The 13,467-nt window shown below is 55.0% G+C and overlaps 1 protein-coding gene across 3 annotated transcripts in view; it reads left to right on the top strand.

The window, feature by feature from the left end:
- The window catches only part of LOC123378263 (dnaJ homolog subfamily B member 2-like), a 30,482-nt gene extending 21,320 nt beyond the window's left edge, over positions 1-9,162 (top strand). Inside the window, exons 2-8 of one of the 3 annotated variants that reach the window (XM_045031845.1) lie at positions 1,192-1,420; positions 1,726-1,835; positions 2,483-2,536; positions 3,005-3,115; positions 3,970-4,072; positions 4,416-4,486; positions 8,571-9,162. In XM_045031845.1, the coding sequence (XP_044887780.1) occupies positions 1,356-1,420; positions 1,726-1,835; positions 2,483-2,536; positions 3,005-3,115; positions 3,970-4,072; positions 4,416-4,486; positions 8,571-8,794 (738 nt within the window). In that variant the 5' untranslated portion in view covers positions 1,192-1,355 and the 3' untranslated portion in view covers positions 8,795-9,162. The remainder of the gene's footprint in view (positions 1-1,191; positions 1,421-1,725; positions 1,836-2,482; positions 2,537-3,004; positions 3,116-3,969; positions 4,073-4,415; positions 4,487-8,570) is intronic. The other 2 variants (XM_045031846.1, XM_045031844.1) reach the window with 2 other exon arrangements.
- The last annotated feature ends 4,305 nt before the right edge of the window (positions 9,163-13,467 follow it).

Here is a 13,467-nt window from a genome sequence, read left to right as displayed (position 1 = left end):
TCGCGGCGGGTGGGAGGTGCTGGAAGGGGGAGGAGTTGACCAGTAGGGCCGCCGGTGGGCGAGACGCCCTGGGGGGAGTGGGGGAGGAGGGAGCTTGGCTGCCGGTGGGTGCTAAGCACCCGCTAATTTTTTTCCATGGTGCTCCAGCCCTGGAACACCCATGAAGTTGGTGCCTGTGACAAGAGATAATTGTAATGTCCTGTGAGGCCATCGGTCATACTGCATCCTCCCTTACAGACACACGAATCCTAATCTATCGGGTCCATCTGTCTTTACGGACATGCCAGTGACCAAGGCCCAATGTCCCCTGCACTGGGGAGCGAAGGGGAGCCCTGACTTCAAACTAGGGGGTACAAGGCTCAGCCCACGAGAATGGTGAAATGAGGGAGCAAAGGGGGAAAAGCAAGTGGTGGAAACTCTCCCACACCCCACCCACATCTCACGCTCCACCCACTCAACACCAAAATGAGCAGCCGCTCCCGGCAGATGGTGCAGACCTGCAAGCCAATCAACCCTCTCTCTGGTCTGCTTTGATCTGCGGGGAATGAAGCTGCTGTCTCACTCCCCATCGCTAGCATATAGCAGGGACACCACCCTGAAATGAACTGGGGCTGCGGAGAATGTGGGAATTTGTCTAATATTTTTCTGAACAATATGTGTGACTCATTACCCCCACGCACGTTGTACTGCTGCCCGTTGAGCATGAAGGCTTGGGGCATGAGATGTCAGGTGTACCTGTCTGGATTGGGACTGGTTACATTATCAAGAAGTGACTGACTGGAATTAACACAGCTGAATGAGGGCCCTGCAGGAACACTGGAAACCGCAGCGAAGAACTGACTGACTCCAGGGCAGGACAGACGGACGAGGTGGGCTGGGACAATGTAGCTGAGGGAGACAGTTTGGTGGCCAGACTGAGCAGGAGAGAAGGAAGATGGATTTCTGAACCGTTAGTAGACACAGGAGAGGGGGAGTGGGTGGGACAGGCTGACTCGTGCTGATAAACGGGCTCAGGACAGACCGAGCCCAGCGGGAGCATGGGAAAAGCTGGGGAGAGCTGGGGCTGAGAGTGCAGGCTCAGTGCTCGAGTCAGGCCGCAGCCGGATATTTCTGACGGCGGGGGGGTGAAATCCCCCCCCCCCCCCCCGCCCCGGGACCTCCAGGCTGATTGTTCTGTTCTGCGCTCCACAGGGCCAGCTCATCACAGGACGCACCTGCTGCCACTCTGCATGGCGATGCCCAGCTAGACGAAAGGCCATGAGCTCCACGGACCACGGCTCAAGCCCTACTGTCGCGTGCTGCATCTCCAGAGACGCCGGGTCTGCTGTCCCGCTACCCGCCTGGCCTTGGGCTCCATGGGGGAGTACTATGAAGTGCTCTGCATTCCCTGGGACGCCTCTGCCGAGGACATCAAGAAGGCGTAAGTCCTTCCTTGGAGCACCCCCTTCCCCATACAGCCCGAGGGCACGGTTCCTCCCGCCTCTGTCGGGGGCTGCCGGCACTCTCCCAGCTCCAGGGCCCCCTCCTAACTGAGACAGAAGTGGGGGTCCCGGGTTGAGATCCCTCCGCTGGTAAGTGGGGCTGTTGCTCCACCTATCGCCGGCCAGTGCCACTGGAGGGCTGTGGCACAGTGGCTGGCACCTGCCGCTGGGTGTAAGGGTAGTGTAGGGCCCCTGTTGAAGCCAGCATGGGCAGGTGTCACTGACTCTCTCGGGGCCTATGCAGGTACAGGAAGGCGGCGCTGAAATGGCACCCGGATAAGAACCCGGAGAACAAGGAACACGCCGAGCAGAAGTTCAAAGAGATCGCGGAGGCCTACGAAGTGCTGTCGGACAGTAAGGGGCCGGCGTCTCCCCAACCCAGCCATCCGCCCTCGCTTAGTGCACTGCGGGTCGATGCTCCCACGCTCCTCGCTGCACTTGTGTTGCGCTCCTTGCGGCTGCCAGGGCCATATGTGCACCTCCTGGAGGGGGTGGGGTGCCACCCTCTCCGGCTCCATCATTGCAGGCTCTCCCTTCCCCTCCAACACAGGCCCCAGGGATGAACGTTACCCTGCAGCTGAGCCACAGGGCATCCTTCTGCCAGACCCAATGCCTTCCTGTGGTTAGGTGTGGGGTACCCTAGACCGACGCCGTTGCCCCGGGCAGAAGCCAGAACCCCGTCTCAGACTGGAATCCTGTAGCATGGTGCACCTGCACCCTCTGATGTGCAGTTGCCCTGGCACCGTTCACCCAGGGTCTGTCTATGTTAGGTATCTCTATGGCATCTAGCGCCACGGTATCCAAGCGTCTCCCGTAGCTGGGCAGGGAGCCTGGGGCAGGTCATGTCTGTTCCTCCCAGGTTCTTCCTCTGTGGGTCTTTCTCTATGGCCAGGCCCCCTCTGGCTCAGTACTGGGGCGGGGGTCAGCCTGGGGAAAGGGCCTCTATGTCTGGACTCGGCTGAAGATGGGCTGGGTGACCTCTCGCTCCTTCTCCCTTCCAGAGAGCAAGCGCGACCTCTACGACCGCTACGGCAAGGACGGGCTCACGGGGGCAGGTGAGTGACCCACCCTGCCCCCAGCTACATCTGCCCAACCCTCTGGCTTCACTGAGGCCAGAATTTGTCCCTGCGCTTGGAACTTTGCTCCCAATTCTGCTGGTGACGCACGAGCCAGAATGGACCCCGGCTCGTTCTCCCCAGCTGGGCTGGCTCTGCAGGGCTAGCAGGAGCCCAAGGCACAGAGTGTTTGCTTCTGTCCACCTGCCAATAGCCACAGGGAGCCCGTCGGCCGAGGGAGGAGGGGCCACGTTTCCACAGCCACGTTCCAGATCAGCATCGCACTCAGGGGCCTTTTCTCCCGGCCCCAGAGCTCTGCGGTGGGGAGAGACGGGATCCCAGCCCTGGCAGCCCCAAGCAGGGTGTCCTGTTTGCTTCCTGTTCTCGTTCCTTTCGAGGACCCTTGCGAGGGCCGGCTCCAGGGCCTGGGCGCCGCGTTTGCCATTTCCTGTCTCTGCCTTTCCCCAGCAGGGCCTGGGGGATCGAGGGCTGAAGATGGAGCCCCTGGATTTATGTTCCACTTTCGCAGCCCCCATGACATCTTCAGAGAGTTCTTTGGGGGACAAGAGCCTTTCTATGGTGAGTGGAAGCCTCAGATTCTGTGGGACCAGCTGGCCCAGTAATGAACCTGGGGCCTGAGGGAGCAGGAGGGAGGTTTCGGTGGATGGAGCAGGTGCTTAGGTCTTTACAGCTGGGACAGAGCATGGCCTGGGCATTGGGCTAGAGAGCTGGAGGGAGAAATGAAAGAGGAATTATCCTGAACTCTCCCAGTGGTGAATGTCAGGGCTTTCTCCAGAACCCCAATGGGGTCTCCACGTGCTCAGCCCCTGAACAGCTCCCATGGTCCGAGGGTCCGTTAGGGAAGGTGCCCATGTCGATGCAGCGGTGCAGGACGACCCCTGCATGTTCTCTGAATCCGAGGCAAAGCTACTTTACAGAACATCCGGAGCCCTGGCTGCCTAGCAGAGGTCGGGGAGTCTCCACAATTCATTGTCATGGGAGACAAACACTCCCAATGCCCCAGACAGGCCCCCAACCTGATCTCGGCCTGTCAGCAACGGGATCCTCCCACATGGCCAGATACCCTTCTCCTTAGCCAAGGAGCGGAGACGGGGAGTAAGAATCACCTCCCATTCCTGTCCGGGGGCTTTCGGCCATTCTCTGCAGACCCCCTGGGAGCTGGCCTTGCTCCTTGTTCTTTCCTGTTTTCATCTCCCGCCTGCCTGCCCCCCAGCTCTTCTGACTCACAGGGACGTTCTCTCTCAGAATCCCAGAGAACATTTTCCCTTTACATTTCACACCTCCCATATATTTCATTCCCCATGGTCCCCACCCCACACCCAGACTCTAGGCTAAGGGATCCCTGCGAAGCCATTTGGCGCCTGGGACTGGCTGAAAGCACCTGGCAATGTGTTCGCCACCCTGTTTCTCAGGATCCTCTGGACCCTTCAACTCCAGCATCAACGCAGGAAAAGGTTTCCGCTTCTTCTCTACCTCGACCAAGTTCGTCAATGGCAAACGCATCACAACCAAAAGGTAAGGAGGGGCCACCAGCTGGTGGGAGCTTGGCCTGTCTCACATCAGCCCAGCGGAGCAGCCCGCCGGACCGGTAGGGATGACAGGCCATTGTTCAGGTGAGCAGCACGGCCCAGTGGATTCAGCGGGTAAGAAGAACCGGGTTCGAGTCCTGCTGCACGGGGCAGTTATCATCAGACTGGGCGATGTGTCTGGAACCGCACCCTAAGGGGTTTAAAAGAGCAGAGCTGGCAGCTGGGGATTTGGGGGGTGATGAGGAGGGTCTGGGCTGGGGTGATATATAGGGGGTGAGGTTACTCCTACAGAGATGCTTCCCCTTCTTTGGCTCTCGTCTGCTTCCCAGGACTGTGGAGAACGGGCAGGAGCAGGTCGAGATTGAAGAGGACGGGGAGCTGAAATCTGTCCACGGCAATGGTGAGAAGCAGCGTCTTCCTGGGCCACGGACAGCGCAAGAGCCTGATAGCAGGGAGGGAGCAAAGCTGGTTTCTTGGGGCAGGCGCTGGCTCTTTGTTAGGTGCTTGTTCTGCACCCAGCACAGAGCAGCCGGCTCGAGCGTGGGAGCCCTGGCACACCTGCAGTGCAAGTTACCGATTAATCAGTTCCCAGACAAAGCACTGCCCAAGGGAACCTGGGACACGCTCCCCCACAGTGTTCTTGCTGGCAAGTTACAGAAGTATGGGCTGGATGACTGGACTATAAGGTGGATAGAAAGCTGGCTAGATCGTCAGGCTCAACGAGTAGTGATCAATGGCTCCATGGCTAGTTGGCAGCCAGTATCAAGCAGAGTGCCCCAAGGGTCGGTCCTGGGGCTGGTTTTGTTCAACATCTTTATTAACGATCTGGAGGATGGCGTGGGCTGCACCCTCAGCAAGTTTGCAGATGACACTAAACTGGGAGGAGTGGTTGATATGCTGGAGGGTAGGGGTAGGATACAGAGGGACCTAGACAAATTAGAGGATTGGGCCAAAAGAAACCTGATGAGGTTCAACAAGGACAAGTGCAGAGTCCCGCCCTTAGGACGGAAGAATCCCATGCACTGCTACAGACTAGGGACCAAAATGGCTCGGCAGCAGTTCTGCAGAAAAGGACCTAGGGGTTACAGTGGACAAGAAGCTGGATATGAGTCAGCTGTGTGCCCTTGTTGCCAAGAAGGCCAACAGCATATTGGGCTGTATAAGTAGGGGCATTGCCAGCAGATCGAGGGATGTGATTATTCCCTTCTATTCAGCACTGGTGAGGCCACACCTGGAGTATTGCATCTAGTTTTGGTCTCCCCACTGCAGAAGGGATGTGGATAAATTGGAAAGAGTCCAGCGGAGGGCAACAAAAATGATTAGGAGGCTGGAGCACATGACTTACGAGGAGAGGCTGAGGGAACTGAGGTTATTTAGTCTGCAGAAGAGAAGAGTGAGGGGGGATTTGATAGCTGCTTTCAACTACCTGAAAGGGGGTTCCAAAGAGGATGGAGCTCGGCTGTTCTCAGTGGTGGCAGATGACAGAACAAGGAGTAATGGTCTCAAGTTGCAGTGCGGGAGGTCTAGGTTGGATATTAGCAAACACTATTTCACTAGGAGGGTGGTGACGCCCTGGATCGGGTTCCCTAGGGAGGTGGTGGAATCTCCTTCCTTAGAGGTTTTTAAGGTCAGGCTTGACAAAGCCCTGGCTGGGATGATTTAGTTGGGTCTGGTCCTGCTTTGAGCAGGGGTTGGACTAGATCCCTCCTGAGGTCCCTTCCAGCCCTGAGACTCTGTGATTCTGTGACCTGCGAGGAATGTCTCAAGTTTACACTTCTGCCTTTTGGCTTTTTTGGGCAGCCTGAGAGGGATTTTTTCCCTTGCCCTCTTAATTTCGAATTAGAAATTGACACCCTAGGGTGGAAGACTCTGTGATGACCAGAGGAAGGCGCGAGAGTTGGACAGTTGAGAGGGGAGGGGATTTTTAGTCAGATTGTTTAAAACCCTTGGGGAGGCTGTTTGTTTTCCTGAGCACATCCCTCAGTCCAGTGGCTAAGGAACACGTGAATAAAGGAAAGGAAAACACCCACTGATCAGAGCTCATTAATAGCCTGCCTGTGACCTCCCAGAGGTCAGCCAGCAACTGGGGACTTCACTGTCCTAAGGGACAATCACCCCCCCCTTCCAACCCGTCTCTCCATCCTGGCGCAGCACAGAGGACTGAAGCCATCGTTAGGGTTGTAACTAGGGCGCTGCCAAATTCACGGTCCATGTTGGTCAATTACATGGTCACAGGATTTTAAAAATTGTAAATTTCACGATCTTAGCGATTTAAATCTGAAATGTCACCGTGCTGTAATTCAGGGGTCCTGACCCACAAAGGAGTTGTGTGGAGGGGGCACAAGGTTATTGCAGGGGGGGTGCGGTACTGCCACCCTCACTTCTGTACTGCTGCTGCGGCAGCGCTGCCTTCAGAGCTGGGCTGCTGGAGAGCGGCGGCTGCTGGCTGGGAGCCCAGCTCTGAAGGCAGAGCCGGCACCAGCAGCAGCGCAGAAGTAAGGATGGCCTGGGATGGGATTGCCACCCTCACTTCTGCGCTGCTGCCTGCAGAGCTGGGCCCTCAGTCAGCAGCCGCCGGCCTCCGGCCGCCCAGCTCTGAAGGCAGCAACGCAGAAGTGAGGGTGGCATGGTGAGGTATTGACACCCTCACTTCTGTGCTGCTGCTGGCAGGGCGCTGCCTTCAGAGCTGGGTGTCTGGTCAACAGCTCTCTGGCTGCTCAGCTCTGAAGACAGCGCAAAGTAAGGGTGGCAATAGGAAGCCTGGCCATTGTGTGCCGTTAAGGCCGGTAACTCACTGAATGACTGGCATGATGGAGGTGCATTAGGAGGTGGGAGGGAGCTGGATTGATCTTTGGGGTGTTACAAAGACTAGGGCTCAATATGCTGGTGTTGCTGCCTTCCCAAAGGAGGTGAATTGGAAGCTGCTCTCTGGCCCAGCAGGCGGCACAAACAGGGTGGGTTGCTGGCCTGTGTGGGACAGTGTAGTGCAGGACGCTGTGGATGCTGAAGATGTACCGTGTGCAAGCAAATGGCTGTTTCATGATTTTGGGAGGTGAGGCCTGAGTACGGGAGGGCAGAGCTAAGGGGATTTGGGAGCCAGCATTGCCAGACTTTCTACAGGGGGACCTATTTTAACAGATGTTTCCATAATAAACATATTCAAAATTTAAACACTCAGACCTTGAACATGCCCAATGGAGTTCCCCACCTTTGGCTTTCTAGATCTCACTGAGATGTCAAAATCAAGCCAAGCGTGAAGACTCCGAGTGGGTCTCGTTTCACTGGTGTAACTCCGGCCTGACACCGTGGAAGTGAGCACGAATCAGCCCCTCTGCACGCTGTGCTGCATCTGCGGTGTCTCGGACTGTACAGGACATTAGTTACATGCTATAGTGCAGTGTCAGCTACTAATGCCATCCAGAGCGATGAGGTGCCCATTCCCTCTGGGAACCCTTTGGAGGCAGGAGAACACTCTTGCAGAACTCCCTCACCATCCCCTCAGGGCTACAGGCCGTCCTGGGCGGGTTCTAACCTGCACTCCGTCTGAGATCAGCACCGAGCTGAGGGGTCCACCTCCATACACATCTCCACTGGCTCTGAGCCCAGCTCTGCTCAGCTTCATTACAGCCGCACGGCCGAGAACTCTGGCTGCAGCTGCCTCGGGAACCCTCCTTTAATGGATTTTCACAACACGAGGGAGCCGCAAACAGAGGAGCCCCTGCATGGCCAGCTGGGGAGGTGATACTTGTACAGGCTATTCGAAGAGCTCTGAGCTTCCCCTCTACGCCACCCTCCCTCTGAATTCCAAGCACCACTTGTCAGGGTAATGGTGCAGCCACACTCGTTTGCTACTTGTAATTTCCTTGTTTATTTAAAGAATCAGAAAAACGGTAGAGGACAGAGCATGCACGATGCACAGCCCGAGGGTGCTGGCCGCCATGCCCCTGGAACAGCTGTCTCCTTGACAGAGGCCATCCCAGACCGTGCTGTCCTGAGCCTGAGTGAAGCTGTCAGAACCCAGCTGCCTGTGCTCACTGGCACTCGGGTCCCGCGGCTTCTCTCTGAGCCCACCGGGACCCAGCTGCCCGTGACCAAGTCCCCTTGGCCCCTCCCACCACTGACCAAGTCCCCAGATCCAGCTGCCACTAGCTAAGTCCCTCTGGACCCGTCTGCTCTTGACCAAGTCCCCTTGAACCATCCTCTACAGCTCGCCCGCCAGTGGGATAAGGGCCTTAAGGTCACCCAGGGTCCTTGGTGCTGAGAGAAGGCCCAGCTGCCGGGTGAGCCTGGGCCTCGGTTACTGTCCTAGCTGGTGTCCCAGTGGGGGATGGGGGTTTACAGCTGGGCCCCCAGGGTCTGGCCCAAGGACTCTTCTCAGGGGGGGGCTGGGGGGGCTGAGCCCAGGCTCCTGGCAGCTGCGCTGTAGCTGGAGAGGTGCCTGAGTTGTCTCTTCTACAGATGCTGATGAGGGTCATTTCTTGCAGATGTGGCTGTTGACGAGACAAGCAGCAGAGCAGCAGCAGGGAACGAACCTCATGCTGGGCCTCGAGAGGTGCATTCTGGGCGTAACAAGACGCATGCCAGATACAAGTCAGCTCCTGAGTCCGAGTCACCAGTGAGGAGGCAAGAATCCCACACGGAAAAGAAAGAGTCCCATGCTAGGGCCGAGTCGACTCTCCGCTCCGAGCCGCAGGCTGGGCGGAATTAGTTGTATGCTAGAGAAGAGAGGCCCAGGCTGGGGAAGGAGGCATGTGCTGGGAGTGAAGAGTGGCAGGTCTGCAGGAGTGAGACACGATGAAGCAGCTGCTGAGTGGAAGAAGTCAGCTGCCAGCTAGGAGCCGGCGCCTGGCTGGAATGAGCTAGCTGCTGAGAACAGGACGGCTACGGGTGGGATGCGACTGCTTCTGGATACAAGTCAGCACCCGTGTGGAACTGAGAATGGAGTCAGGTGTCCAGCGGAACAAGTCGGCGGCCTGATGTCACCAGTTGGCCCCAGGATGAGAGAAGCAGGTTCTCAGGCAGAAGCAATCTCCGTGTCTTGTCCCTTAATCCCAGCGACTCCCAGAATCACTTTCCCCCGGGCTGGGGAGATCTGCTGTGAAGGTTTCCAGATGGCACTGGCCAGCAGGCGAGGAGCTGTTCAATACAGCTGGGCCCAGAGCTCTCAGCCTCTGTCTTTGTCATTCTCTGAAGAGTCGGCCAGCGAGCAGCTGCTTCGACAAGGACAGGGGCAGAGCTGTCACAGCCGAGGACCCGTCGGGCCTCTAGGGGTCCAGTATGGTGGGGGCTGTTTGCAGCTCAAGGATCGTCCACGGCTGCTACTCCCATCGCACACAGGAGGAAATGGGTCCTGCTCGCTACTCAGGCACGAAGGTGACGGGGGCGTGTAGGAGCCCAGAGAGCCCCTGGCTCCCCCCGGTGCTGTCAGGAGGTAGCAGCCCCCTGACCGCTGTGGCTCGGGGCTCGGGCTTGGCTCTCTTTGAGGGGTGCCCAGGGAAGGGGAAGGGAGGCGCGTGCACAAGGCAGTGGGGGTTATTTTGGGAAAAGTACAACTGTGTGAGGACAAGTGTTAGGCAGCTCAGCCCTGAGGCCCTGTATGGAGTGTGGCAACACCCTCCCCTGCTCCCCACACCCACTGCCTTTATGTAGCCACAGGCAGTGGCTTCCAGCCTGGCAGGCTTTGGGGATAAAGCAGGCACACACCTTGTGCCAAAGGCAGCTATGACCTGAATGCCAAGGTGGCCGGGGTGAGCACTGAGGTGGGAACAGTCTCGGAGATGCTCTACTGGAAACAGGGGATCTGAGGGCACTGGACAGGAGAGTGGGAGAGATTCCGACAGACTGGAAAGGGCAAATCGAGGGCCCATCTATAAAAAGGGAAATAAGGACAAACCAGGGAATTACAGACCAGTCACCTTAACAACCCGGGGAATTGCAGACCAGTCACCTTAACAACCCGGGGAATTGCAGACCAGTCACCTTAACAACCCGGGGAATTACAGACCAGTCACCTTAACAACCCGGGGAATTGCAGACCAGTCACCTTAACAACCCGGGGAATTACAGACCAGTCACCTTAACAACCCAGGGAATTGCAGACCAGTCACCTTAACAACCCGGGGAATTGCAGACCAGTCACCTTAACAACCCGGGGAATTACAGACCAGTCACCTTAACAACCCAGGGAATTGCAGACCAGTCACCTTAACAACCCGGGGAATTGCAGACCAGTCACCTTAACAACCCGGGGAATTGCAGACCAGTCACCTTAACTTCTGAACATGCAAAGTTAATGGGGCAAATCATTAAGCAAACAATTTGCAAACCTCTAGAAGATAATGAGGTGATAAGTAACAGTCAGCAGGGATTTGTCAATAAACAAATCTTGTCAAACCAACCTCATATCTTGCTTTGACAGGGTAACAAGCCTTGTGGATAGGGAGGAAGCGGTAGACGTGGTATATCTTGACTTTAGTAAGGCTTTTGACACTGTCTCACATGACCTTTTCATAAACAACCTAGGGAAATACAACCTAGATGGAGCTACTATAAGGTGGGTGCAAAACTGGTTGGAAAACCGTTCCCAGAGAGTTGTTATCAGTGGTTCACAGTCAGGCTGGGAGGGCATAACCAGTGGAGTCCCACAGAGCTCAGTTCTGGGTCCGGTTCTGTTCAATATCTTCATCAGTGATTTAGATAATGGCATAGAGAGTTTGCAGACACTACCAAGCTGGGAGGGTTTGCAAGTGCTTTGGAGAACAGGATTAAAATTCAAAATGATCTGAACAAACTGGAGAAATGGTCTGATGTAAATAGGATGAAATTCAATAAGGACAAAAGCAAAGTGCTCCACTCAGGGAGGAACAATCAGTTGCACACACACAAAATGGGCAATGACGGCCTAGGAAGGATACTGCGGAAAGGATCTGGGGGTCAGAGTGGATCACAAGCTAAATACGAGTCAACGGTGTTATGCTGTTGCAAAAAAAAGCAAACATCATTCTGGGCTGTATCAGCAAGAGCGTTGTAAGCAAGACACAAGAAGTAATTCTTCCGCTCTGCTCCGCGCTGATTAGGCCTCAACTGGGGCATTGTGTCCAGTTCTGGGCACCGCATTTCAGGAAAGTTGTGGACAAATTGGAGAAAGTCCAGAGAAGAGCAACAAAAATGATGAAAGGTCTAGAAAACATGAGCTAGGAGGGGAGATTGAAACAATCGGGTTTGTTTAGCCTGGAGAAGAGAAGCCTGAGAGGGGAGGTGATACCAGTTTTCAAGTACATAAAAGGTTGTTACAAGGAGGAGGGAGAAGAATTGTTCTTCTTAACCTCTGAGGACAGGACAAGAAGCAATGGGCTGAAACTGCAGCAAGGGCGGTTTAGGTTGGACATTAGGAAACACGTCCTGTCGGGGTGGTTAAGCTCTGGAATAAATTGCCCGGGGAGGTTGTGGAATCTCCATCATTGGGGACTGTTAAGAGCAGGTTGGACAAACACCTGCCAGGGATGGGCTAGATCAGTGCTTCTCAAGCTTTCTGATGTGGGGGACCGGCAATTTTTTCCCAATGTTCCAGGGACCGGTGCCATATTATTATCCTATTCGACGCTCTTATGAGGAAACTTGCCGCGGACCGGCAGCCGATGACTCACGGACCGGCCCCGATCCACGGACCACCACTTTGAGAAGCACTGGTCAGGATAATACTTAGTCCTGCCTTGAGTGCAGAGGACTGGACTAGATGATCCTCTCTAAGTTCTAGGATTCTATGAAATTGGAAAGACAGCTGTTAAAGGTGTCTAATATAATGATATCTACGAACCTAGTGATGGACAGGGTGTAAATTACACCGTAACTAGAGCAGGGACATTAGAAAACTATAGAGGCCAATTCTGCAAAATCAGTAGGATGTCGGATCAAACAGTTTAATCAGAACAGACACCTGGTCCATCATAAAAATGACTTATGTATCTCTGTACATATGCAAGAAGTTGAAAAGCAAAAAATAAGTCACCAGGAATGCTTGAGAATGGACGAGGACCCTGCTATAACAATAGGCATTACAGAACCATGGGGGAATGACCCAGACCAGTGGGATATAGTCACACCTGGTTATAAACTGTACAGGAAGGAGAGTCCATTGATGCATAAGGGATAAATCTGGAGTGGAAAAGACCACGCAATTGAATCTATGTGGTGACAAACCCAAAGCTGTAGGAATAAACTAGTGGATTTATACCAGTGGTCTCCAGCTCAAGGGAGAAAATGGAGTGCCCAATACTGAGAGGGATCAAAGATGCAGCAAAATCCAACAAAACGACAATGGGAGACTTTAACTACCTCATATAAACTGGCCAGATGGCACAACCGGACAGAGTTTAGAGAAATAACGTCTCAACATTTAAGTGATTTGCTTCTTGGAGCAGATCGTTAATCTAGAGCACACAAGAGGAGAGGCTCTTCTTGACAGTTGTAACACCCAGGAGCTAATTCAGAAGCAACAGGAAGGTGAGCCACTGAGTACTAGTGACCACGGTATGAGGAGGTTCAAATCCTAGAGGGAGGTAAGCACCCCCCTGTCACGGAGTCCCCGGGCGCTGCTCTGGAACTGCTCCCCACAAAGCCAGGCAGGACTCTGGGGAGCCTCCTCTCCCTTGGAGCAGCCTGTCTGCAGGGCAAGAAGCTCACACGGCTTCACCTCCTGGGTCTCTCCTTGGAGCATTCAGCATCCCCTGCCCCTCCGTGCGCTTCCCCCAGCGAGTCCGCCCAGGCGGGGTCCTGGGGGGGCCACAGGGTCCTGTCCCCCCCACTGCGCAGTCAGACGTGACTCTCACCCAGCCGGGAAAACAGAGGTTTATTCGATGACAGGAACATGGTCTGAAACAGAGCTTGTAGGTACAGAGAATGGTTCCATGTCTAGTTGGCAGCCGGTATCAAGTGGAGTGCCCCAAGGGTCGGTGCTGGGGCCGGTTTTATTCAATATCTTCATTAACGATCTGGAGGATAGTGTGGACTGCACCCTTAGCAAGTTTGCAGATGACACTAAACTGGGAGGAGTGGTTGATACGCTGGAGGGTAGGGATAGGATACAGAGGGACCTAGACAAATTAGAGGATTGGGCCAAAAGAAATATGATGAGGTTCAACAAGGACAAGTGCAGAGTCCTGCGCTTAGGACGGAAGAATCCCATGCACTGCTACAGACTAGGGTCTGAGTGGCTGGGCAGCAGTTCTGCAGAAAAGGACCTAGGGGTTACGGTGGACGAGAAGCTGAATATGAGTCAACAGTGTGCCCTTGTTGCCAAGAAGGCTAATGGCATTTTGGGCTGTATAAGTAGAAGCATTACCAGCAGATCGAGGGATGTGATCATTCCCCTCTATTCAGCAC

The sequence above is a fragment of the Mauremys mutica genome, chromosome 10 (assembly GCF_020497125.1).
Source record: "Mauremys mutica isolate MM-2020 ecotype Southern chromosome 10, ASM2049712v1, whole genome shotgun sequence".
NCBI lineage: Eukaryota > Metazoa > Chordata > Testudines > Geoemydidae > Mauremys > Mauremys mutica.
The sequence above is the reverse complement of the archived record's forward strand: the minus strand, read 5'-3'. Positions and strand labels throughout refer to the sequence as shown.